The sequence below is a fragment of the Ursus americanus genome, chromosome 1, assembly GCF_024610735.1.
Source record: "Ursus americanus isolate L20-20 chromosome 1, mUrsAme1.1.p, whole genome shotgun sequence".
In the NCBI taxonomy this organism is placed as follows: Eukaryota; Metazoa; Chordata; class Mammalia; order Carnivora; family Ursidae; genus Ursus; species Ursus americanus.
In genome coordinates this window covers 11573974-11599403 of record NC_142127.1, presented here as the reverse complement: position 1 = coordinate 11599403, position 25430 = coordinate 11573974, and the positions used below count along the sequence as shown (strand labels likewise).

Below are 25430 nucleotides of genomic sequence, written 5' to 3'. Positions count from 1 at the left end.
AGGGGAGGAGGAAGAGGCGGAGGGGGGCGGGAGCCGGTCCCAGAAGATGGCGGAGGCGGGGGTGAGTTGGGGTCCCCCTGCGAAGCTCTGGAGCTACGGTGCTGAGGGAAGCGGCCTGAGGAGGGGGATGGCCTTCGGGAAGAGGCACTGCTTGTGTTTTTGCAGGCTGGGAACCCTGCTGGCAGGTGCGGGTAGCCAGGACCACAGATGGGGCCTGAAGGGCGAGGGGCCCCGCTTACCTGGTGAAGGGTCGGCGAGGTCCGGGAGGGGACAGCGGGGTCGGGCGGAGGTCATAGGAGAGGCTGAGGCTCCCCGGACAGTGGAAGAGTGTCCGAGCGGAGAGAAGACTGGAGGACGGCGGGAAGGGCGACCCTGGAGATCTGATGAAGCTGGAGGTCGCTGAGCTGTCAAGCATAGAGCTGTCAGGACTTGGGAGGCTAGTAGCCAGGGAGACTCAGGCTGGGGAGGAGGATGGATCCAAAAAGGCAGCTTTTGTAGTAAGTTTAGAATCCGCAAAAAGGTATGTTGATATTGGGTTGAGGAGTGGGACTTTGGCATTTTGGATTGGAATTGGACACCTTTGGAGCAGGTGTGTGGGTAAATCCAAAGAGAACACTTGCCAGGACCTAGAAGTCAGTTACTGGATTTTGGGGTTGCTCAGTGGGAATTGGCAATCTGGAAAAGGAAGGCGGTGTGGATGATAGGGGACGGGGAGAGGGGTGGGGGGAAGTGTGCTAAAACAAGTGATCATGACCCATGCCCTGGTAGTGTTGGAAAAAAAGTTATAAAAGTATGGTGTTAGCTCCATAGTCTAGAAAAATATACCACCACGAAGGCCTTCCTATTTTGTAGGATTGATGAGATGCTTTAAGAAGGAATGGGTAGGCTTGACCCCTGGGCCACTGAAACTGACCCAGATCAGTATTGCAATAGAGCGGAGGATTGCAGGGGAAGGGCATGCTCCAGTCCTAGGTACAGGGAGAAAGAAGGGAGCCAAACAGTGGCTAGATTGTGTTTTCCAGCTTTGGGGCTTGGCCCTGATTGCCACCCACGGAGTGAAAATGAATGAAGAGATGCCTAACTAATAGGGTCTCCAGGGAAAAAATATTAGCCAGGTACTCTTCCTGTGTTCCGCTTTCATTCTTTCTCTGCACATTATGTTGACTAGAGTGATTTGTTGTAGTCGTCAGTACTTATCTGATACAAAGTGACCAAGCAATGAATCATGTACATTTGGGAAAGAGGTCGATTCTTTTTAAACTGACAACTGTTGCTTTTATGAATGGTCTTTTGTAAAGGAAAGAAGAAGGTGCAGTTCAGTAATTTAGAGACACGTTGTTTTAGAGACACGTTGTTTTCATTGTTATCAGAAAATTATTCCCAAATGATAGAGTAACCTTTTTAGTGACTGAGATTTGACATTTAAAAGTAGTAATGGGATGTGAATGCTGCTTGTTTAATGGTTTCTGTGTTTGGGTTTTAATGTAGAAAGGAAAAATGAGTTGCATTGTCTTCAAGGCAAACATGATTGTCTTTCTCGAAGTTTTAGTGTGCATAGCCTATGATTCACATTTGTGTGCTTTTATTTAAGGAGAGTTAAATTTTTTTCATTGATGTGTGTTTTTCCTGATGCTTATGCTTATTCTGAGACTGCCATTATAATTAAGAGAGCATCTGATGAAAGATGTGAGGTAGTAATTTAATTTTATTATTTTGTAGTCTATCTGACCTAAACACCTGAAGAGATAAGGTAATATGAGGAAGGAAATACACTTCTGTGACTGTTAATCACTGGAAAATGAATGATCTTGTTTGCTGAGAAGGTGTTGAAATTGATCAAATACAACCGGTTCTTAAGGTTACTAGAAAATTTTGTATTTGTTTTCAAATGCCTATTGCCTGAAAGTTGTTTCAGTGATCTTTGATTTTCATTCACAAAGTCCTGAATCACTTATCAATTATTTTTTTTAAAGGAATAATATCACCCATTAACAGGTGGTCATATAGCTGGACTAACGTTTTTCCAGTTTTGATGATTTGTTATTGACCTGTTTAAACTTTTGAACTATTTTTCGTTTTGTTCAGTAATGTACTTTATAGAAATTGTTGGTCAGGGCTCAAGGAAGAATAAGAATTTCTTATATACCGTGGGAGATTTTTCTTTGTCAATTTTTGAAAAAAAAACCACATTATTTTTGTATTAACAATAGTTGATCAGTATGACTTTAAAAGCTCCCACTTGTGTGGCGCGTGAATTGTTTTTGTATGGTGTTTGTAGTTAGGGCAGTGTGGTGAAATGGGAAAGAACTCTAGAAGGAGCCAGAGTGTTGGGGATGTGGGGGAGGACACCAGTCCTGGTGCTACCTGGTAACAGTGTTATCATCTCAGGAAGTTACTTAATTTATTTTGTTTTGTAAAATGGGGGTTAAAGACACTTGCCTCATTGTACCGGGATTATCATGGAGGATCTGTTGGGGTATTGTTCTCTCTAAATAATATCTTTATACCAAAGACTTCTTCCCTAATCAGCAAGTTATTTCTTGAGTAATCTTAAAATTTTCAAATATAGATTTTTTTTTAAATTTTGGAGAAGAATCAAATTTATCATTGATGTAAGAGTAGTATTTAAAGGTATAGGTACATTTTGCTTTAATAAAAAAAAATACCAATACCTAATCAGAAAACCCAACTTTACAGTAAACAGATTAAGGGAATACTTAATCCCAAAAGCTTTCATTTAAATAACTCACTTCCCTGTTTTGTGACTGATACTATAAGTAGCATGCTTTTTTAGGAACTGAACTGTTGGATAGTAGGGAATGAGTGGTCTTGTGGAATTTCTTACTCCTTTGGTGAGTCTGTTCATTTCCGGGAGTTCACTTTACACGCTTGTGGTAGCAAGATCCAGTAGTACACAGCCTTGATCTTGTCACCTCACTTGACCACTTTGGGTTTCATTTGGAATGCCGGTAAAATGAGAGAACTGTTAGATCACTGGTTCTTAACTTCTTTTGGATCATGGACTTTTTAAGTACTTGGTATAAACTGTGGAACTCTCCAGAAAAATGCATATGTACACAACTTTTTTGTTTTGTTTTGCATCAGGCTCACGGACCCCCTGGAATAGATAATCTCTTAGTTCCTTTCTATTTCTTAAATTTTAGGGTACTGTGATTCTAAAGCATTCTTTTATTTTTGTCTCCAGTAATTATATACTATTGTATTATTATGTTGTCATAAAAATCAGCTTTTTGGATTTTTAAAATATTATCTTTAAAAAGATAACTCATTCAAATAAACAATTACCAAATAAATATTGTGTTACTTTTAAAGAAAACTTTTGGGGTGAAGTAGGAAACTATAAACAAGCCCTGCCAGGAAAGGTTGAATAAACAGCTGTGGTAGAATAATATAAATAAACAACTTAGAAAGTCTCTAGCTTGAGGAGATAGTCAGTGGCTATCAGCGGCCCTTAGTGGGAGGGCATTGGTCTCTGGGGGTATTTGGAAATATTGTAGGAACATTTTTGTTTGTCTCAAATGGGCGAGGGGTATGCACTGGCATTTAGTGGGCACGAGCCAGGGACATTAAGTGTTTTGCAATGCCTAGGACAGTTGCACACAACAAGGAATTGTCCTGCCCAAAATGCCAGTGCCCTCTGACCAACACTGGTGATTGTGAGCTGGCACTACTGAAAAACGCTTTTTAAGCTGAAGTTGTTCTGCTCTTTTAGAAACATAATTCAACACAAAATATCCTTTGCCATAAATTCCCGCCTAGAAAAATCACAGACATAAAACAAGGATTTACTAGAGGAATTGGGGCTGCTTAAAATGGATATATACTCTTTGTCCTGAGTAGCCATTTTAACAGCTGAAGTTGGGACGCGTTGCTGTGTGTACTGGAAGTCTGGGAAGTGAAGGGTCTTAACGCAGTATGGTGGTATACAGTATGTAAGCTGGCCATGTGATTTTTTTTTTCTTTAAAACATCTTTTTATACTTCGATCTAGTAATTTTGAAGAAAATTTCAAGGCATTTGTGCATTTACTCTGATGGTCTCTGTGGTATTATATGGTTGCCTACTTATATTGAGAATATATTACAGTTGAGTTAGTTTTTCCATGTCACCATCTTTTCAGTAACCAAATCCCCTTCCATAAATCCAAGTGCCAAAAAAGAAGTCTGGGGAGTTGGGCTGGAATGGGACTCAGGCTTAGAGGGAAGAGGATGGGTTTTGGAATCAGACCTAAGGTAACGTTCCAGTTCTTATACTGTGTGTCGTGTGATGATAAGCAAGGTGCTAAATCTCTTTGATTTTGCATTTCATTTGTAAAATGAGGATGATAATCCGTATCTTTGGATGATTTTGCAGATTAGGGCTGACTCTAGGTCTGGCATGGAGTAGGCCCTCCATAGATGGGTGCTATATCAGGAGTCACGATTATGGTGATGGTGAAGAATCCTGCAGCAGCTGAACACCTGGGTGCTGGTCTGCTGGCTAGCACAGCGAGGAAGAGTCTGCAAGACCAGATCAGGACCAGATGGGTTCTAGGGATTTTCAGTTGGTGTGCAGAATGTTTTTGTCCATGAATCAGCTGTAAGACATACAGTTTTCTGTAGTCCTCTAAGCTACAGCGCTCAGTGAAGCTATGCACTAAGTCTGGTTTGCGAGGACTAGCTTGAGGACAGACGTCCCCCTATGTGTGTTGGGCTCAGAGCTTTGGATGTGACAGAGGTTCAGTGTAAAAAAAAAAAAGCAGTCTGTTGTCTGTGTTTATCACACGGAACTGATTGGCTATGAGAGTTACTAGTACTCGCTTTTTCATACTGATTATTTCTAAAGTCAGCACCCCTCTCCCCAACCACCAGTTTACACATGGGTTTTGTGTTCACAGAAAGTGTCCAGTGTTCTTTGCCTTAACCGGATGCACACAAGAGAAAGACCACTTTCCGTGGCTTTCAGGAGCCACTGGCTCAAACTCCTTACAGTCTAGCTGTGAGGTTACTCTTCATTTTCTTAGCTTCCTTTCTTCGGCTTCCTATTGCAGCTCTGTCACAGTAGCTCTGTGGTTGCAACAGAGGGCTGACTGGGTCCCGGCAGGGGTGGGACACAGCTGTGGCCCTGCCAAGAGTAGGTCAGGTCTGCTTTCTGTGCTTGGTGTGTATGTAGGAAGTGGGTGGCAGTCTGTGTTTTGTAAGATGCTGTGGTGCAAAAATTCAAATATGTAACCATTAAACATGAAAACATTTTGTTCCCCTGTGGAGGTCATCCTCATGAGCAAGTCACATTTTATTGTGAGCAGTACAGAATTTTCAGTTAGAATTTGTTGATTTTCTGTATAAATTCATTTATTTTTTTATAAAGTATACAGATTTTTACCTAAATCTCCAAGTCCATGTGTTCTAACTGATGGGCTTGGCGATTTATGTAGAAAAACCAGAAACCAGGATTTTAAGCTTCCAGATTGTGGTAGAACTATCTCAGGTAACCTGCTCTGCTTTTCTTTGAAGCGGAGCAAGCTGTTGTTATTATTATTCTAACCTTTGAGCCTCGAAGGTCACTTACTCTGTCCTGGTAAATATAAGTGTAACACTTTTTTATTATATCATGCATATAAGAATGTTTTTAAACCACTTCTTATTCAGTAAATAACTAATTTAAATAAATAGATAAGCTTGTCATTTCATTATTTGTACTTTGAAATTAATTAGTATTAAAATCAGAAAAATTGTATGATCATTTATTAGACAAACATTGATTTCTTTTTTCTTATCTCTTGCAGGATTTCTGGTATGTCCTCTTCCAGGATAAGATGCTGTAACTGTCCAAACTCCAGTCTGCGTTGATTCACAGACAGTTGTCTTTTCAGCTGGGAAGACTTTTTTTTTTCCCCCTTGCTGGTTTACTGAACGTATGAAACCATGGCAGAAGGAGAGACAGAGTCACCTGGGCCCAAAAAGCGCGGCCCCTACATTTCATCTGTCACTAGCAGGAGTGTGAACTTGATGATTCGTGGAGTGGTACTATTTTTTATTGGAGTATTTCTTGCATTAGTGTTAAATTTACTTCAGATTCAGAGAAATGTGACGCTCTTTCCACCTGACGTGATCGCAAGCATCTTCTCTTCAGCATGGTGGGTACCGCCGTGCTGTGGCACAGCCTCAGGTATGTGTAGGTGGCTTCTGTAATGCTTAGAGAGGAAGGAGGGCACATGAGTGTGGCTGTTGTCTGAGCAGTACTTGTTTTTCAGCTTTAATTTAAACACGGGACAGTGGACCTGTTTGAAATGAACGGTTCTATGGGTTGAGGCAAATGCGCACCGTCTCATAACCCATCACCACCGTCCGGCCGTAGAACATTTCCATGACCCACAGACTCTCTTGTGCTCTCTTGCAGTCTGTTCCCCACCCCTGGCCTCAGGCTTCCACTGATCTTTCTGTCCCCAGATTATTTTTGCCCGTTCCACCATGTAATATAAATGGAATCACAGGGTAGGTACTCTTGTGTCTGATTTCTGTCTGACTTATGAACTTTATAATTTTAAGCTGTTATCTAGTGGTTCTCTCTCTCCCCTAATGGGTGCAAGGTACCCCAACCACACATTGCACCACTTCTCCAAGATACAATCCTAGGAAGCTCATTGTCTTCATTTGAATTAACGTTTCGCTGTGGGACTACCTGGGCAGAAGCAGGATCGTTGCATGACTTCAGAAAGTTCTTAGTGCCGCAGCTCCCTGGTGCAAGACACCCGACACTGATCTCACATCTAAAAAGGAAAGAGGCCTTTGGTTGTGTGAGGCAGTGTTACTACACTCCACCTTCACACATTCCCCAGCCTGCCCTAGTCCATTTCCATCTCTGATTGGCTTTCAACCGCCGGGATCCAAAGAGAAGCCAAGATTCTGCCTGCGTCTGATGATGTGAGAAGAATTTAACTTTCCTTGCCCAAAGTTCTACCCTGCCTATTCCACCCCAGTCAAACATCCTCCACCATGCCAGTGCTTCGAACCAAAGCATGAGGACATGTGCCAGCAGGATAGCCAGCAGAAATACTGTCTCTAGAGCCAGGCAGATGAGCCCAGAAGAATAGTCCCAGAGAAACCGGACTGGCCCTGATAGATATCAGGCAGCCATCCCAATAAACTTTGACATGTCCTTGGCACTGAGAGCCTGGGTAGGAGATGCTGGGGTAGCTGTGCCTACTGTTCTCCCCATCCACCCCCCAAAGATCTTCCTGCCCAGAGAGCTGGGAGCCCTGGGTACTACTGAGTATGTTACTGGTTTGTTGGTATGAAATACAAGCTAGGGGCCAACAGGCAAAGAAGCCTGTCTACATGGCAGGCAGGTGGCTTTGTGTCTAGAAAGCTTTGCCTAGCCAGTCCAGCTGTGGCCAGAGGCTGTTTTTGAATTTGAACTCCATGAGCCCATCTACAACTCTGCCTCTGTTCTCTTTCATTCTGTTTGGTTTCCCTTTAGTTTCCTAGTAAATGTTCCTTTTGAAAAATTAAAAAAAAGAAAAAAAATTTAATCTTAAAAGAATCTTGCTTCCCTTTGGGTTGAAGCTTTTCACTTCTTGATTTTGTCTTTTCTTCAACCCACCTCATGTTAGGTCTTACTCTGAATTATTTTGATGGTCATCGTCACTGTGGTCTTAAGGGTTAGATCTGTGTGTATTATGGCCTTGTTTTTGAAGTAGATGAAAACTATTGAGTAGTGTTACTCAAGTTTAAAGCTTCATGTTATTATTTTTTAGATATTTGTACATGCTTTTTTTTTGGTATCTTTTTTTTAGATGTAGTTCAAGGATAAAGAATAGTTAAAGAGATTAATAAGTAGATTCTCTTTGCTTAACGTTATCCTATTTCAGTAGTTATTTTAGATCTTTTTTGGTGGACAAGATGTAATGGATAAAGTGGAGCATTTCAGAAAGCCTTTTAATGCGGAGCTTCCATAATGGATACTTTTTAGCTTTTTCTAATGACTGAGACCAATAGATTAATAACATTTTATAAAAGAAAGTAATAGAAGGAAGCCATCATTGTGTGGTAGAAGAAAAGTCTGATCAAGGGAGAAAATTGCTTTTTGGAATGTCCATTTGGTGTTTCATACTTAAAATACACCAATACCTTGCAATATAATAATAAATAATAAATAATAAATCCTTCTTGACTTCCATCCTTGAGCTAGAGGTCGAAGGGGGAGGAGTTAGGTGTGAGATGTTTTAGAATGACCTCGTGGAACCTACTGGACAGTTGCGTGGATGGAGAGGCATGTTGTGGTAAGGTTTCAGTGTAGTTTATGTGTCGATGTCTCTATTACAATATTCACATTAAAAGTTTATAAAGGCAGTGATTCATCGTTTCCCCAGGGTTATTGACATTTTCTGAGAGACTAGGCAAACTCATCCAAATAGAGGAGAAAGCATAAATGATATTTTATCATTCTCTGTTGTGTCTGCTAGTCCTCATGTATTTTCTTTTCTTTCATCTAAACTCAAAAGAGAAAAATTAAGTTTTCCCATCATCTTTTTCTAGTTCGTTTATTTTCTTATATGATATAGCTGCTATCTGGCTACCAGGTGAAGCTTTTTGGGATTTAGAAGAACATATCTTTTCAGAATAGACAAAAGGAAGGTCAGGGGAGAGAAACTATTACTTATTGACTGCCTCCCAATGTTCTAGGCACATCCCTTAACCCCAGGGATCTGTAGGGCAACTTTGGGAGTGAGATTTTGGCACTGTGCCTGCTTTGGGGGAATGAGGAACCTGAGATGAGGTGAGGATGTCATTGAGCCCAGAGTCTTAGAGCCGGTGAATGGTGCAGCTGGGTCTGGCATCACAGGCTGGAGAAGGGGAAAGAGGAAGCTGCTCACACTTCCTCTCGACTCAGGGCGCCTCTCTTGAAGCTTGCAGATGAAGTGCCAGGCGTGGATGGGACATGCTGCTGTGTGTTGGACATTTGTGGCTGGGGCAGGAGAACTTGACTGAGGTTTCATTGTACCTCCACTAAGGAGAGGAGTAGTGGCTGCGTCTGTCCCTGTGGCTTGGCCACTTTCGCCACAAACTCATATTTAGGAAGGAAAATTCCAAATGTTAATGCCACATTTCAGTTACTTTGTCCCTGCTTTCCTTCCTTTTCCCAGCCACTAGGTTTGGCACACTTACAAACCTAACTTCATACTTCTCCATTTGGGGGATTTACGTTTGCATTTCTTGCTTAAGTGTTTCTCCTGAAAGCAGTACGTTCCACGGGGTATCTGGGCAAACAGAAGTAGAGAGGCATTTGGAAATCTATATTCCAGTTAACTCTGCTACTGATTTTGTTGGGGTGAGTCGTGGCATTTAGTAGATGAGAGTGAAGATACCAGATTTGTGGAAGTTGTCAAAGGTGGAAGATGGATTCTTGCACCTCCTGCCCCCAATTTTAGGGACAATATCAAGGAGATAAGAAGTTAATGATATAAGAAACATAGTGTATACAAGTTTACGTGTGTTAGAAGTATGTATATGTTTTTGTGTGTATGCACTTGTATGCATTTTCAAAACTCTCTAGGTTTTTACCATCTTAAGTCAGAAAAACTGATAATTGTCCTTTGCTTTTCCTATCCAACCAATATTCATAGACAGAGCAGCTACCTTCTGGAGATTCTCCAGAATCACCACTTTCTACATGCAAACAGAAGGGTCCCTGGCTATTTGCTGTCTTCCCCTGTAGCACCTAGTGCTGGAACATTTGGTAGCAGTGCTTCTAGAGGGACGCCCAGTAGAGAACTCTGGTACAGTTCCTTTGATCTCATTTTCCTTTTCTTAGTTCTCTATTTTTAATTTAATAATGGCTGGTGTTTCAAGTTGATTAACTTCTCAATGTGTGCAGTACATTAGAATCAGAGTTAGAAACCTCTTGAACGTTACAGAGGGTTGCAGAGGAATCTTTCTGAGGAATGAATAGAGGAAAAAGATAGTCATCATCATGTGGGTAAAATAACTAGGGAAATTGACTTGAAAATCGCAAGTAACCAAATTATATTCATACCTATGAAACTAATACTTAACATAAAAAGAAAAAACCAAATCTTTCCAGGTTAGCCAGGCAGTCATTTACCCAGTTCCTGGAGAGCCCTGCAAGACTCCTCCTGCTCTCACCTCCCAAGTTTCCATGTTTCCTCTGTCTCTTGCTTCAGGCCCTCTACCACTCTGTTGGAAATTTTCAGTTGTCTCTTTTTCTGCTTCTAATTTTGTACTCTGACCACACGCCACTCCCCTCTCCCCATCATATGTTGTTGCACACTCAGCACTGTAAGAGTGAGCGCCTCTCTATCTGCTACAAATGCAATGGCATTATTTCCTGATTCCCCAGTGTCTGCAGGGTAATCTCTATAATATGACCCTTGCCAACTTTTGTCTTCTTCAGAGTCTTTCTGAAGCTCCTGTTTTGCCTAAAGTTTACAATTTCCCGGTGATAGTGGGTATTTTGCATTGTTCATGCTTTCCCCCCAATTTTTCCCTTAGATTAGAAAGCCCTTTCCACACCACTGACCTGCTGAATTTGGCTCCTGCCTCAGGGGCCACCTTTTCTGTGATGCTTTCCCGACACTCTAGCACCCTTCCTTCCCTCAGCACATGCCAGGAGAAGACGGGGGCCCCCCACTAGGCCCTGTCAGTGCCACTCCTACCATGTTACTGTATTGAATTGTTTCTGTGCTCACTTCGGGGGTGGGATTCCCCGCAAATAATCAAGAACCAGATATATTATGGGAGCTTAAGGATTTATTGAATGAAACATTGCCTATCCTGTAGTATTTTTCCATGAAAGTCCATCTCATTCAATGGCTGTGTTTTTTTCAGCCCCTTCTCCTTGCAAAACATTTAATTTAACTGTTCCTCTTAGTGCATCACTGAATTAAACACACTACCCTGAAAGAGTGATGACTTAATATTGATGTTTTACAAACTTCTTCTGGTTTTGGCTTGGTATGCTGTAACTGGTCACTGGGAAGTGACTTAAATCTATCCCAAGAAATGTTATTTTGCATCAGAGAGCCCTCCGATTAAGCAGGGTGATGTTTGCATATAATGTTACGCAGGCATGATTTTAACCATCTCTTGTTAAAATGAAGAAGTCGGGAGAGAGAGAGAAAAGAAGCCCAGACATACTTCTGCGGAGCTCTCAAACGGTGGAGCCTCACTGTGCTGAAGATATTGCTATCAGACTCTGCCATGCCTTTATTTAAAGGGAAGGAAGAAGACATTTAATGGGAAGTGACAAGCTTCCTCGAATTCTCCTTCTCAGTGAGCAGCCGAGAACCATGCATACTCAATGGATTTGATTTTTATTGGCAAATCCCAAGGTTGGCAGCGTGGCAGTTTAAATTCCTTTTTGTGTTTTTGCTTTCTCTCCTCAGTTGTCTCTCACTTGTGAGTCTGACATCACATGCATACAAATCTAGTCAATTTTACTTATTTATATCTTTGCACACACGTCAGTATTCTCTATGTGATAATTCTTTACCTATGGCATCAGCTGCTGAGGAAAATTGACTTGGAATGCCTGATCTTAGTTGATTTTTCTCAGCAACAGGCAAAGGGAGGAAAGAGAGGGAGAGCGAGAGTGAGGAATGACATGAGCTGTTAGTTTCATGACCCCTTGAGAAAAAAAAAAAAAGAGGTAATATTCATTTAGATGTATTTCAACTGTTAGGCATGCTTGTTGCCATTTTAATTTTGCAGGAATTTGGAAATGCTGTCAGTTAATCTCCCAGGATTTTAGAGCCAAGCCTTTTAAATAGGAATATGATGTGAAAGTTTTGAATTTACTAATAGTTGTTGGAGGTCTGCATTGCTGAAATTTGTTGTTAATCTCTTGATGATCTGTGAACCATCTATACTCAGCAGAAGCCTAACTCAGAAGAGCACTTTCAGATTTGTGGATTAGAGCACGCATACATCCTTGCAGCCACTCACCCCCAGGTGGAGGCGTGGCTGTGAGGCCTCTTTTTAATACTACTCCATTGGTATGTTAGCCTGTGATTTTTGGTATTAATTGATTTCTCTTTTTCCTTCAAGATTGAGTGCATCATTTGTGAGATATAGCTAGCCAGCACCAGGCGGGGGTCCTGTTCCTCGGGCGCTCAGATGTTGGTACAATAATTTCAAGAGATATCATAGGTGGCACTGGACATTTTAAACATTGCTTTTCAACTGGTGTGACAATTGTGTCTTTATTACTTAATGGCAACATAACCGTCCTGTTTTTTAGTAAGATTAGCAGGTCAAAGCTGCCTAGCTATTTCCTGTTAAATTTAATCTGTAGAAGTTTATTTTCCTTATAACTTGCTGAAGAATGTTTTGGTTCATTGTCTTTTTTGGTGACTAACTTAGCATTTAAAATCTTCTCCCATTAAATGAATAAAATGTTGAAGTTTGACAAGTATTTTAATTAAAAATTGGGTGTGAGTATTTGGAGTCTCAATCATAGACATTTTGCCTACAGTTATTCATAATTATATGGTTAACAGTCAAGATGTTCTTTCCAAAACTAAGAAATGTACTAAAATGACTTCTCGTTTTTAAGAGTGAATTTAAATTTTAACCGAAAATGTATAGTTCTTAAAGATTATGTTTCCTAAGTGTTTCTTTGTGTGGAGTGAGGCTTTCATGTAGATTTCTATTGCAAGTTTCCCTGTTTCGATATGACCTAGAGACTCATTAGAAGGCCAAGGGGGGTGGGGAACGTTAGGGCACAGCACTGGGCACAGGAGACAAGCTGGAGGCCCTAGAATAATCTGTAGAACAGAACGGCCGTAGCCATCCGAACAAACACTGTGTGTGGAATGACCCTATTGTACTCATTTATGCTTCCGGCTTCTCTTTAGACAGTCTGTGGCATTTTATAGCATGCTTCATGGTTATGCAGTTCAGAGAGAACATTGCTTAACTGCCAGCTGGTTTGATGTTTTCAAATCTCAGAGATAGTAGTAAGTAGAGAAGTAGCAGGAACCATCCAGTCCAAACTGCTAAATTGTGAATCATACACTGAAGTAGTGCTCTGCCAATTATAATTTGGAATACTATTGTAATCATTTGCAGTGCTTTCTGCAGGGGTGCTGTCTTTTTTTTTTTTCCTCCTCTCTTTTGGGAGGTGAGTTTAAAAATACCAGTGATTGATGTTAAGTAACTTGGGAGAGCTTTTTGAAACAATCTTTCAAATGCTTGTGGGGGGTGGTAGCGACTCTTTAGCTTAAGTTTTGCTACTATAGCATTGGAGATGACTTAATTTTTTTCTCCTTTTCTCCACAGCTGTGATTGGGTTATTATACCCCTGCATTGACAGGCATCTTGGCGAACCACATAAATTTAAAAGAGAGTGGTCCAGTGTGATGCGGTGCGTAGCCGTCTTTGTTGGTATAAATCATGCCAGCGCTGTATCCTTTCCGCTGTAACGAAACGCATAATCACAAAGCCGCTCCGACAGTCCAAAGGTTAAACAGTCCCTTGCAACCTCACTGTTGTCAAATTGTGATATGTCCCCTTAGCGTAAAAAGAACGTGGGCTGTATTGTTGAAACACCACAATAGCAGCCCTGTGGTTACTGGGTGGGGGATAGCCTCCCATTTAAATCCCGGTGTTTCAGGACCACTGAGAAACTTTGCACGTTTAAACGTTTTGCGTGTTTTTCTTAAACTAGCTACATCCTTCTGTATAGTTTCGGTAACTCTAAGATTGAAACAGATAATTGTTCAAAGGATTTCTTTTGTCTCTCTTTTCATTTAAGACTTCCCAGTGAGGACTTGTGGTTTCAGGTGCTGGCTGTTTTTTGGTTTATTTTTAATTTAAGGAACCTATAATTTTTTTCCAAAAACACATCTATTGGTTTTAATCGACGCCAGCAAACCACGTAAATGTTCTTAAAGGTGGCATAAGTGGAAATGTTCAGCTTAGACATTGGCCAAAAAGAACATTTGTTCCTAAGGTACATATTTTTAAAGTTTGATCACTTATGGATTCTGGCATTTTATTTTGTGGTTAATGAGTATTTTTAGAGTATCCCAGCTGGAATAGAGGTAAAGTACCTCTATTTCCCTTCTCCTATCTATCTTCTCCCCGATACAACAGAAAAAAATACCCACCCCAGAACAAAGGTTTTTGCCCTCATAAGATTTTCATCCTGTCCTCCTCCCTGCTGCTTCTCTTCTTCTCCCCCACCCCTGACTTTGCTTTGTAGAAAAGTCTGTGACTGACTAGTTCAGTCATCCCTTTCCTAGAAGATGTGGCTTAGAGAGTGGAGGGGGCAGGAGCTTTGGTGCTGGGAAGAGCATGCAGTGCAAGTCGGGCTGCCCAGGGTTCCTCTTGTGGCTCTGCACCGGGCTCACGGCTGGTGGTTAGCTGGAGAGAGGGTGGGTCATGTGGCCGGTGGATTCTTGTGTCTTTTATAGGAAGTACTGAGCTGTTTTGGAGAAGTTTGAGAGAGGAATAAAGGCAAGTGGCAAGGTCCTCCATTCTGCAGACACATTTGCCTTTCTGTTCCCAGTTGTCCTAGCGCGTGGGGATCTGTGAATCTGGAGGCCCCTCAGTGGCGGTTGCTAGTTTGGTTTTCCATTTCCTTTTGTATTAAAGAATTTCCCAACATGTTTATCTTTGTGAAATCTTTGAGATTTAGGATTTTATAACAAACAAATCTGGTGGTTGGGAGGGTTTAAAAAGATAGACTCATAGAATATTGTATCTAGAGGAAAACATAGAAATCACCCAGTTTCACATTTTCTTTATAAAGATAATAAGACAAATGAAAGCTAGAGGGGTTAGGTACTTTGCCAAGGCACTCGTACTGCGAGGCTGGGACAGAGTTGAGACTAGACCCCAGAGATCCTGGCTTGAGTCTAGGAAGGGCTCCTTCCCCCATTCAGAGGCCCCCTAAGCATGTAAATTCCCCTCCCAACTGATGGATTAGACCATTCTATTCCAGATGTTTCAGGTGTTTTTAAAAAGAGAAATTTAGATAGCCTTTTCTGGAATTTAAAAACCTTTATATATCTAATTTAAATTGTTTGCCTCGGTCATTCTTTTCTTTCTCTGTCAATGAGATACTTGAGTATAGTGATTTTTAACTGTTCTGTCCGCCCTTGAAGCAAAATCCAAAATGTCTGCAAAATTTATAACATAGACTTAATAATATTAGGTTCCCCATGGTACTATTTTTCAGTTAGATGTATTTTACCTGTTTACCCTAGAAACCTTAGTTTCCTTTGACCCTTAATAAAGTTAATTTAGTTATCAAAGATAGAACTCAGTAAATATTAAATTCTACTCTTTTTAAGAATGTTTATTACACAGAAAAATCAGAGCATTATAACCTTTTCTTTGGAGTGTTAGGTATAATGCCTGCTAAAGAATAAGAAAAGCTTTTGCAGAAAGCATACCATATATAGTGGGTTTCTTTCTTCTTTCTTTCTTTCTTTCTTTCTTTCTTTCTTTCTTTCTTTCTTTCTTTCTTTTTTTCTCTCTTTCTCTCTTTCTCTCTTTCTCTCTTTCAACAAATCAAGCCTAATCAAGAAATGACCTTGAGGGAATGGCCAACAACAGCCCTCGGATGCTGAGAAGTAAGCGAAGTGGATGTTGGAGATACCAGCTGGTGTGGTGGGGCGGGGTGGGTGATAAACGACGGGATGTTAAAGGAAGTGGGAAATAGTTTCATATGCAGTTTTTGAACTTCTCCTCTCTTCTCTGTAGTTGCAGCATGGCCAGTTAGTTTGGCAAGCTATCTAGTCTCCCCTGGGGAGCTGGATATAGAGCCAAGATGTGGCCTTTGGGACATAGATAATGCCCTTTTAATGATACTTGAAATTAATTCCTTTAGTGTAATCCTCTAGCAAAGAAATGAGAAAATTGAATTTGTGAAGCTTCGTTTTGCCCAGAGATTTTGGAGTAGGAAAGGGCCGCACATTTGTGAATAGATGCTTAAGTAAGTGACGGAAATAAAATATCATTTGAGCAAACTGTCCTATACCAGAAAGTCTCAGGCACCAAAATAGCTTGGCAGGTTGCGAGATAATGTTCACTTCAAGGCTTTATCCTCAACAAATTAAAACTAGAACAGTTGACATAATAGAAAGGGATACTGTGTCCTTGGTCCTCTTGTTTCTGAACTGCATTTTTATAAAATGTGTCTGTCAGTAAATCATATAGAGAATGTGGTACCCTGTTAAATAGCTGTCAGCTCTTCTATTTTCAAGTTCTTGTATGATTCGCAAGTAATTCTGAACCTGTTTGAGAAGTAATATTGGTTTCTTTTTTAGCAAAAGTGTGTTCCTTTAGCAATAGTGTGTCTCAAGACTTCCAGTTACAGTTTTAGTAAAGAAAGCATATCTCAAATAATGGGTCTGATCTTATAACTGTGAGTGTAGACAGAGGGCTTTTTTGGGGGGTAGGGGGAACTACAAGTAGGTGGGATCTATTAATGAAATATCATGCCCTCTGTGTATCTTTAGTAAATATCAGAGACAGTTTTAATCTCACCCAGTGTCCTGCATTGTATGAAAAGACCGAACTCACTCTAGAAAAAGCAATCAATTCCTGTCTCAACGGTAATATCTCTTATTTTAGGAAAATGAACAGGTGGTATTATTTGGTTACAAGTTTTAAAATGACTCTTTAACACTGATCTCAGAAAGTGGATTTTGATAACAACATACAGTTGTCTCTCACACTGGCTGCACTCTCCATTGGACTATGGTGGACCTTTGATAGGTCTAGAAGTGGTTTTGGCCTTGGAGTAGGAATTGCTTTCTTGGCAACCGTGGTCACTCAACTGCTAGTCTATAATGGTGTTTATCAGTAAGTATTCTTTTTGGTGTTTGTTTGCTAAAAGAAATAAATGACAACTGATTTAAGAATTGAGATTTTAAAATTGGGTTAGCCACTTTAATGTACAGAATAACCATTTCCATTGTAATTTTCTTAATAAATATCATTGTACTTCCTTGGCGGGTTGTTAAAAACATTTCTGTTATTCTAGATATACATCTCCAGATTTTCTCTATGTTCGTTCTTGGTTACCGTGTATATTTTTTGCTGGAGGCATAACAATGGGAAACATTGGCCGACAACTGGCAATGGTAAGCTGATGCTTATTTCATCTGTTATTAAGATGTAAGTCAAGTTTTCTCCAAGCCAAGCATACTAAAAGTGGAAGGAACCACTGGATAGAAAAGCTAAAATGTGTTCTGGGTAAGGTGATAGGACTTACCCTCCATTTTTTTTTAACTAATCTGTAGGTTTCTACTCTATCAAAGAGAGACCATTTTAAAAGTGAAAAAAGCAGCATTACTAATAACTATGTTGCTTCAATAGATAGAAATTAAGACTATCTCTGGCAAATCAAGATGTTTGAACATTTTAGTTAAGAAGAAGAAGGACACCGTTGGTCACCCCGGTCATGGATGGCAAGGGTCAGGGAGCAGCATTCAAAGGCCACAGCAGTTTCATAAATAAGTGCTGTCACTTGTGTCATTGTAGTCAGCTAGGAGAACTGAGTGGCTTAGGTGGGTGTCTTTTTTTTTTTAATGATATGTTAGTCACCATACAGTACATCATTAGTTTTTGATGTAGGTTCCATGATTCATTGTTTGCATATAACACCCAGTGCTCCATACAATACATGCCCTCCTTAATACCCATCACCGGGCTAGCCCAATCCCCCACCCCCCTCCCCTCTGAAGCCCTCAGTTTGTTTGCCAGAGTCCACAGTGTCTCGTGGTTCATGTCTTTTTGATAATCTGGCCACCCAATTATCTTAAGCCTGTTTGTTTCCTTTATCTTGAATTGTGGGTGCACATCTGTAGCTGTACTTCTAAAATACTGTTTTGACCAGAAGGTTTTGCTAATATAATAGATTTTTTTCCCCTTGAAATTGTAAAGTGATTTGAGAAAATATTACCTGAATTCACCGTATCAGTTCTGTCCTTAAGTTCATGACCTTTCCGTTTCTGGTTCACCTTACCAAGCACTCAGAGAAACCTATTTTGCTTCCCTTCATGTTGTAGGATTGATCTGAATCATACTGTTATTATTTGCTTGTAATGCAGAAACCTTGTCTTTTGCCTGCGTTTGCTATGTCTCTTTCACTTCTCGACTGCGAACTTTCTTTTTCCCTGTCACATTTGTCATTTGCTTCTAATCCTTGCATAGCTCTCAGATTCTTTGACAAATAAAGTGGGCATACGTGAATAAAGTATTAATTTCTAGTCTGTATGGAAATTGCTGTTCAAAATAAACCTTAATCTGTTAACCTTTTAACCTTTTAATTTTTACAGTATGAATGTAAAGTTATCGCAGAAAAATCTCATCAGGAATGAAGAACGCAAAAATATATCTTTTGTACAGAAAAACAAGATGCAAAGGGCACGTAAATGATAGCTATATCAACAAAGCTTCGGACTGTAAAATTGCCAGGATGCAGTTTTTCCCTTGATTGGTGTATATATATGTGTGTGTGTGTGTGTATGTGTGTGTATACATACACACACACACACACTTACATGCATATACATGCACATACGCATATATTACTGCAATCTGTGATTGCTTCATCTGTAAATCAGTTACAAACCTTGATGTATTTGACTTAAATAACTATAAAATATATATGCACTACATTAAACAGCGTGTTCATTAATAGATGAAATTTTTAAATTAATTTTTTTAAACATACCATATATTGTATCACAATGTTGATGTGCCAAAATATTCTGTTATTGTCATGCAGAGTATAAGAATGCTTGAACAGTTTATACACTTAGTGAAATAAAATAAGAGGAAGCCAGAAAAGAGAAAGACAAAGAAAAATGGAAAGCTGGTATATTCTCTTTTGCTTACTGTTGTGCCTTTTCCTTTTTCTAATCACAGCAGTATGAGTTATGGGTGTCCTGACATGTGGTTAGTTTCTATTTTAATGCTGTCTCAGAGAGCTTGGGGTGTTTTAATTGATAATGAAAATGAACTTCCATAGCACATTTTCAAACCTGCATTACTGGAGAGCGTCCAAAAAAGAATTCTGCTGGAGGTAAAAGTGATGAGCAAGAGAGGGTTATCAGCATTAAATTGTTTTAAGTCGAAGTCTGCAAGACTATATGTAATTAAAAGAAGGCACCATAGGGAAATTTGGCTGGAATAAATACATTCTAGAAATACCAAAATGACCTTTTTCAGTGCCACAAAGTGCTCAATGATATTGTCATTTGCGGTACAGTATCCCATTGCTTTTGCACATGGAACCCCAAGAAACCCCAAACAGATCGAAATGCAGTTTCTAATTCTCTTGGGTTCTATAATCTGTTGGGTTCCGTGAAGCAAACCACATTAGCCGGGCAGGGTCAGTCACTGACTGTTAGTGAAAGGCCATCTGGGGAATGGATGAGCACATCACTTTCTACGTGTTCATATGTCCATTAGTGAACAGTTCGAGCTTGTTCCAGAATGGCCTGAGGTGGCTTACACTGTGCATGTTAAAGATCTCGACAGCAGTTTCGTGCCTATCTTTCCAACAACGGGAACCATTTAAGTGTGGTTTAAACATATTTTTGGTTAACTTTTTTCCCAATTTTTGTTTTTGAAATTGATGATAATTGTCTGATACACAAGGGTGGAACTTACTGCTTACTTTGGGTTTGTGTGTGTGTGTGTGTGTGTGCGCGCGCGTGTGTGTTGGATTCAGTGAGAGAGAGGATGTACATGTAGAAATGTATGTGCATGTGCCCATGCTCTTGGAATATGTCAGCTAGATATTTTTTAATTTTTGGTTTTAAAAACCATTGCTGTCAGACTGAGATCTTGTAGGCCAAACTTTAATCTGCTTTTACATTTTAAGGCTGAAAGTGTGAAGATCCTAAAAGGATTTCATATTGAATATATGTACAGAATCTTAACGATAGTGGTGGTAAACATACTACTATAATTTATTATTCTATCTTCCAGATAATGTTATTCATTTAGAACAAATAAGGTATATTTTTAGAATCAACTTTGTAAGGACTATAAATCTTTAATAAGTTATAAGGTCTATGATGTGTTTACTTTGAATATTGCTGTTAAAAGCAAGATGTATTAAATATATAATTATCATCTTGGTTAAGAGTCCTTTTTTCTTCTTCATGCTAAATCTTAGAATCTAATACTGAGAATTAATTTAATAAAATTAACATGTATGGTTGAATTTGCTAAGAAATAATGTAAGGAAACCAAGTCTAATGTTACAAGGATTGAATGATTATCACTTGGGAATTCTCAAATTATTTTCGGATCATCTACACTGGCAGCACTTCCTTTTATTAAAGTTCTGGAAAGCGAACACTTGAAAACTGGAACTAAATTCTACAAAAGCACAGGAGAACAATTAAAATTAACTAGCCAGAATACTTTTGTTATAAAATTTATTTGTTTGCAGTGAGCTATTTTACTGCAATCAAGGGGACTGGAACCTCTTCGTGGTGCATACATTCACACGTCTGGTATTTTCTAGGTGGGATCCAGACTTGGTCGTTATTAAATAGCTCTCTAATCTTTTTGGCTTACTTGCCTACACAATGAAGTACAGCTGACCTTTGAACAATGTGGGAGTAGGGGCGCTGACCCCTGCACAGTCCAAACTCTGCGTCTAACTTTTGACTCCCCCGAAACTTAACTACTTGTGGCCTTCCGATAACATAAATAGTCGATTGACACATATTTTGTGTATGTATTATATATTGTATTCTTTTAATCAAGATGGAGGAAAGAAAATGTTCTTAAGAAAATCGTAAGGAAGAGAAAATACATTTACAGTACTGTACCACATTCATCGAAAAAAATCCACATATGAGGGAATCTGTGTGGTTCAAACCCATGCTGTTCAAAGGTCAACTGTGTAATCTTTGTAAGGGAATTCTTCCAGTGATGGTCTGTGTGTAGTAGAGTCCTAGCTTTGCGCGTCTGGAAGAATCTGCTTCATTCTTCCAGAACAGTTTAGCAGGCCATAGAATTCTAGGTTCATAGCTTCCCCCCTGCTTCCATTATGTTGACTCATTGTTTATGCCATCAAATATTGCAGACAGGAAATCTGCTATTGGTGTGATTTTCTTTCCTTGGTAAGTAATCTTGTCTTTTCTCTCCAGGAGCTTTTACGCAATATTTTCTTTCTCTTCAAGGTTACTCAGTTTCACTTTGACTTGTTTAGTTTTAGATTTGTTTTTACTTTTCTAGCTTGGTATTCAGTGTGCACTTTCATTCTGCGTGCTCACGTCTTCAATTCTGGGAAAATTTTCAAGCTGGCTGCATATTGGAATCATATGGGAACTTGTAAAAGTATGCCGATGCCTGGTTGCACCCCCAGAGACTCTAAAATAATTGGCCTGGGGTGTGCCCTAAACACGAGGATTTTCATAAATTCCCCAGGCAGTGTTAATGTGCAGCCCACATTGCCATTCACTGGTGTAGAGGAGTGTGAGATGAAGGGAATGTTTGAGGTGAGAGAGAGATCATAACTTTGGGGACGAAGAGTGAGGGACACATTGAGATACATTTTGGACTAAGTCATCTGAACTTGATGACTTGAGTGTGAAGTGTAAGGAAGAAAAGTGTGACTTAACATATCTTTCTCGGAAAACGAGGTGGATGGTAGTCCCATAAACCAAAGAGAATGCAGAGAAGCAGGTGAGTGGGTAAAGTTAGTGAGTTTGATAAGCTGAGGTGGAGCTATGTCCAGGACATCTGATGAAGATGCATCATAAGCGGTTGAACATTTGAGTCTGGGCTGGTGGATGTAAATGAGGGAGCTTGTTGTTGTTGTGTGGCCATGATCTTTGAAGCTGTGGAGGGGGATGAGATCCCCAAGGATCATGTTACAGCAAATGGAGACAAGATCTGAGTCCTACTGGCATGCTGGCAGAAGAGCTGGTGAAGAGGTGGAGGGGGTGTAGTCAGAAGTGGGAGGAGAAATACAAGAGTGATGTGCTTGAAACCAGAGTGAAGGCAATTTCTGGCAGAGGGGAGCTTGTAGTATGGAGTGCAGTTGGAAGGAATTACTAACCTTAGAGATAAAGGAGATGTATCTGATTGTTTTATGTTGAAAAATGCTTTTCCTAACCTATTTTATCTTAACATTTAACGTATTTCGTTGTATACCAATAACTTACAAAATATATTTGGGACAAGTCTGATCATATACTAAGTCGTATGTTAACAAGTGAAGGGAGCTGGGGTTAGCTAGAGAACTTTGAGGGAATGGTGGAGATTTGGACTGCCTCTATGAAGAATGGACACAGGGACAGACGAGAGATAAAGAATTTCTAGATCATTTTGAGGCCGTCAAGGACTCAGGTGAGGCTCGAGATGAGATTCTTGCAGTGGAACCAATCCACATGGTTGTGCCATGTCTGGGAGGGCTCAGGAGCCCAGGAGTTTAGGGCAACTGTGATGGGATAGATTGATTCTCATTGGGAATTTATTTGAAGACATGGCACAAAGGCTATGTGAAAAACGAATGGAGGCGCCTAATGAAAGATCAAGGGATCTTTTATCATGGGATCCAGGCAGATTGGGGAAGGAAGTTCAATCAGCAGGGCTCACCTAACAGTGTGAAAGAATGAGGTAAGCTAAAAGGACTTCCTGCCCTGAGGTAAAAAAACCTTTTTCACAAAAAGGGTCCTAGGCTTGGGGGTTTGTAGTCAGGAATTTCTTGGAACATTTCTAGAGCCGGAGGTCCAAGGTGTGACGTAAACAACTTTGTTTACATAGTTCACCAAAGTGGGTGGAGATGTGAGGCAGTGGAGTGGAGACCCAAAGCCCGGGCGACCAGCTGTTACAGCAGTGTTGGTGTTGCCTGGAATGATCTCAGAGGTCAGGTGGAAAGGACGGTCTTATCTGTAGTCCTCCCAACCATTTGAATGAAATACTTATCCAGATGCCCTGATTGTATTGGGATTATAATTAGAATCCCTTTTCCCTTCTTTTACTTATTTATTTTTAGTTTTTTCTTTTTTTTCATCGTCCTACATATTCTGAAATTTCCCCACAGGTTGTGTAGGAGTAGTTCTTTTTCTACTAATCCTGTTCATCAGAGATATTTCCTCTTTACTTCAGGGCTTTTTTTTTTTTTTTGTCTTTGTTTTTATTATTTCTTTGTTCTCTTTTTTTCTTCTCTTCTTTCCTTCTCAAATCCTCTATTCAAAAGATCTTTGACCTTTTGTTTCTGTTTCCTGTATATCCCTTAGCTTTTCCCCGTTGTGCTACACTCTAGAAGAATTACTTAACTGGATCTTTCAGCTCATTGAGCTGCTCCTCAGCTGTATCCACTCAGCATTCAGCCATCACTGGGTGTTTAATTTCAGTGATCACACTTTGAATTTCCAAGATCTTTATTTTATTTTATTTTTTGTGGAAGTGTGTGGTCATTCTTGTATTTTCTGGGGGTATTACTTATTCTACCTTTAAAGTTCTGAACTTTTCTCCAGAGCCATTGCAGGGAAGGGCAGGAGGAGCCATTACCAGCCTGTCTGTGGCTGTGAGTGCTCCCCTGTTGGCCTCGCGTGCACTGCCGTGCCTCACTGAACTTCGTCCTCACTCTTACCACTTTCATCCGGGGCACCTACTGTGTTGTCTCTGCCTGCTCCAAGATGGGGGAGCGGAAGTGTAGAGTGGGCCAGAGGGCTGCTTCCACAAGGGCCTGCTTGAACCCATCAGGTCAGTTGGGTATTTTCATCTCTGAGCTGTCAGCCACCTCTAAGCTTAGATTGTCTGAGGTTTCATTTTTAGCAAGTTCCTTTCGGTAGGGTTTTTGGGCTGTGGTTTCTCCCCATCTATCTGCTCTTGGTTGTTTTCTTGCTTTCAGGAGTTCCTTGTAGTGTCCGGTCCAGGGAGGATACGTCTTATTTGGCAGTCTAGTTGTGGACTCCTTTCCTTGTTAATTTTTTGTTCTTGTTTCTCCGGATCTAGGGTAGGAGAGAAAAGCTAGAGCTGAAGTAGTCTGTTTCCCTGGTTCAACTTTCTCCACTATTTTTTTTTTATACCATGAAATCATGCCATCTGCCTGTTCATTTGTCTTTATGTTTCAAAAAACTCAATTTAGTTAGGAGCTGAGCTAAATAGGTGATGTCAGTGGCTTCTTGTTTGGCCTCAAAAAAATTGAGGTATGGAGATTATTTTTTCCTCTTGAAGTACGTTTAGTTCATTGAATTCATTGTGCCGGAGGGTTAAGTACACTAGTATCTGTCCCTTTATGCCTCCCTTCTTTTTACCACTGATGAAATCCGTGAAACCTGTCATCTTTCTTTGTGATTTACAAGACAGACTTTTCCAGGGTACGTCAACTGTTCTGAAGACAATGTTGTTAAGTATCCGATTCGGCAGATCAGATAGATAATGATGTGCCTGGGAGAGAGTGGGCTATTGATGAGCCTCGTGTCACAACTGATTGCCATATATGGGCAATTTTTCCCTTTCACCGTGTCCGCGGCTGCGGTCTCTGTGAGGATTTCATGAACAAGGGGCAGTGTTGATTCCAAATTGAAACCAACTCTGGTGCAACCGCGTCCTTCTACTCTGCTTTTCGTGGCAGGATTTGCAACTGCTCACCTGCCCGTGGCCTCCCCAAAGGTGGGCTTTAAAAGTAATGAGCACTTAGGAAATATGCTGCCACTTAAAAATCATCCTTTTTTATGACGGCTCTGAAAACAATAAATTCCCACCACACTCCCGTGTTTGCATATGATTGTTGCGTTTGCAAGATTTGTCTCTTTCTCAGAAACAACTTTCTGAGGACACTCGTACAGAATGTGATCATGGACGGAGTCATTGGGATGAGCAAGTGAGGAGACAAAAGAAAGAAAGAACCCGAGTGCTGAATCTGTTTGTTTTAGAAGAAAAGTTTCTAAAATGCATTCCCTGGGAATTTCTGCCACTGAATGAAACTCATTTCTATTCCCTTTATAGTCATCACATGTCACTCCTAGATCTTCTGGGAATGTCTACCTGACCAAAGTATGACAGTGGCCGTTCTGCTTTGAAAAAATACTTTCTGCTTTTACAAAAGCCTGAGATTTTCCAGCAGGACATCACAGAAAGACAAAGTGCTACCCCATCATTTTAGGATCAGCTGAGTGCAGCTGCTGCACGGACTCTGCGTATTGGCTTGGGGAGCCCACAGACTGACAACTCGAAGGTGAAGCTTAAAGATGTTTGTAAGGACAAACCTTTGTGGAATTTCTTGTGCCTCACACCTAGCGTGTGTCAGTGTCACTCCTGTCTAAGAGAAAGCAGGTCAGTGTACGTTGAAGCACATCTTTCCAGAGTGTATGTAAAATTCATAATAAGGTTGAGTCAGGTTCAGCTTTGGTTTTTTTTTTTTTGTTTGTTTTTTGTTTGTTTGTTTGTTTTGCCAGAAAGAATAAATCTGTGATCCTTA

The 25430-nt window shown here is 40.3% G+C and overlaps 1 protein-coding gene across 2 annotated transcripts; it reads left to right on the top strand.

Annotated features, from left to right (window-relative positions):
* INSIG2 (insulin induced gene 2) lies at window positions 1-25430 on the top strand. 2 transcript variants are annotated; one of them, XM_045804077.2, is made up of 6 exons: window positions 1-61; window positions 5785-6167; window positions 13298-13422; window positions 16665-16831; window positions 17013-17112; window positions 24959-25430. In XM_045804077.2, the coding sequence occupies exons 2-6, from the start codon at window positions 5924-5926 to the stop codon at window positions 25010-25012; spliced, it is 690 nt and encodes a 229-aa protein (XP_045660033.1). In that variant the 5' UTR covers window positions 1-61; window positions 5785-5923; the 3' UTR covers window positions 25013-25430. The 2 variants fall into 2 exon arrangements, with proteins under 2 accessions (XP_045660033.1, XP_087712591.1); XM_087856465.1 differs by lacking the exon at window positions 24959-25430 and adding an exon at window positions 18310-20116.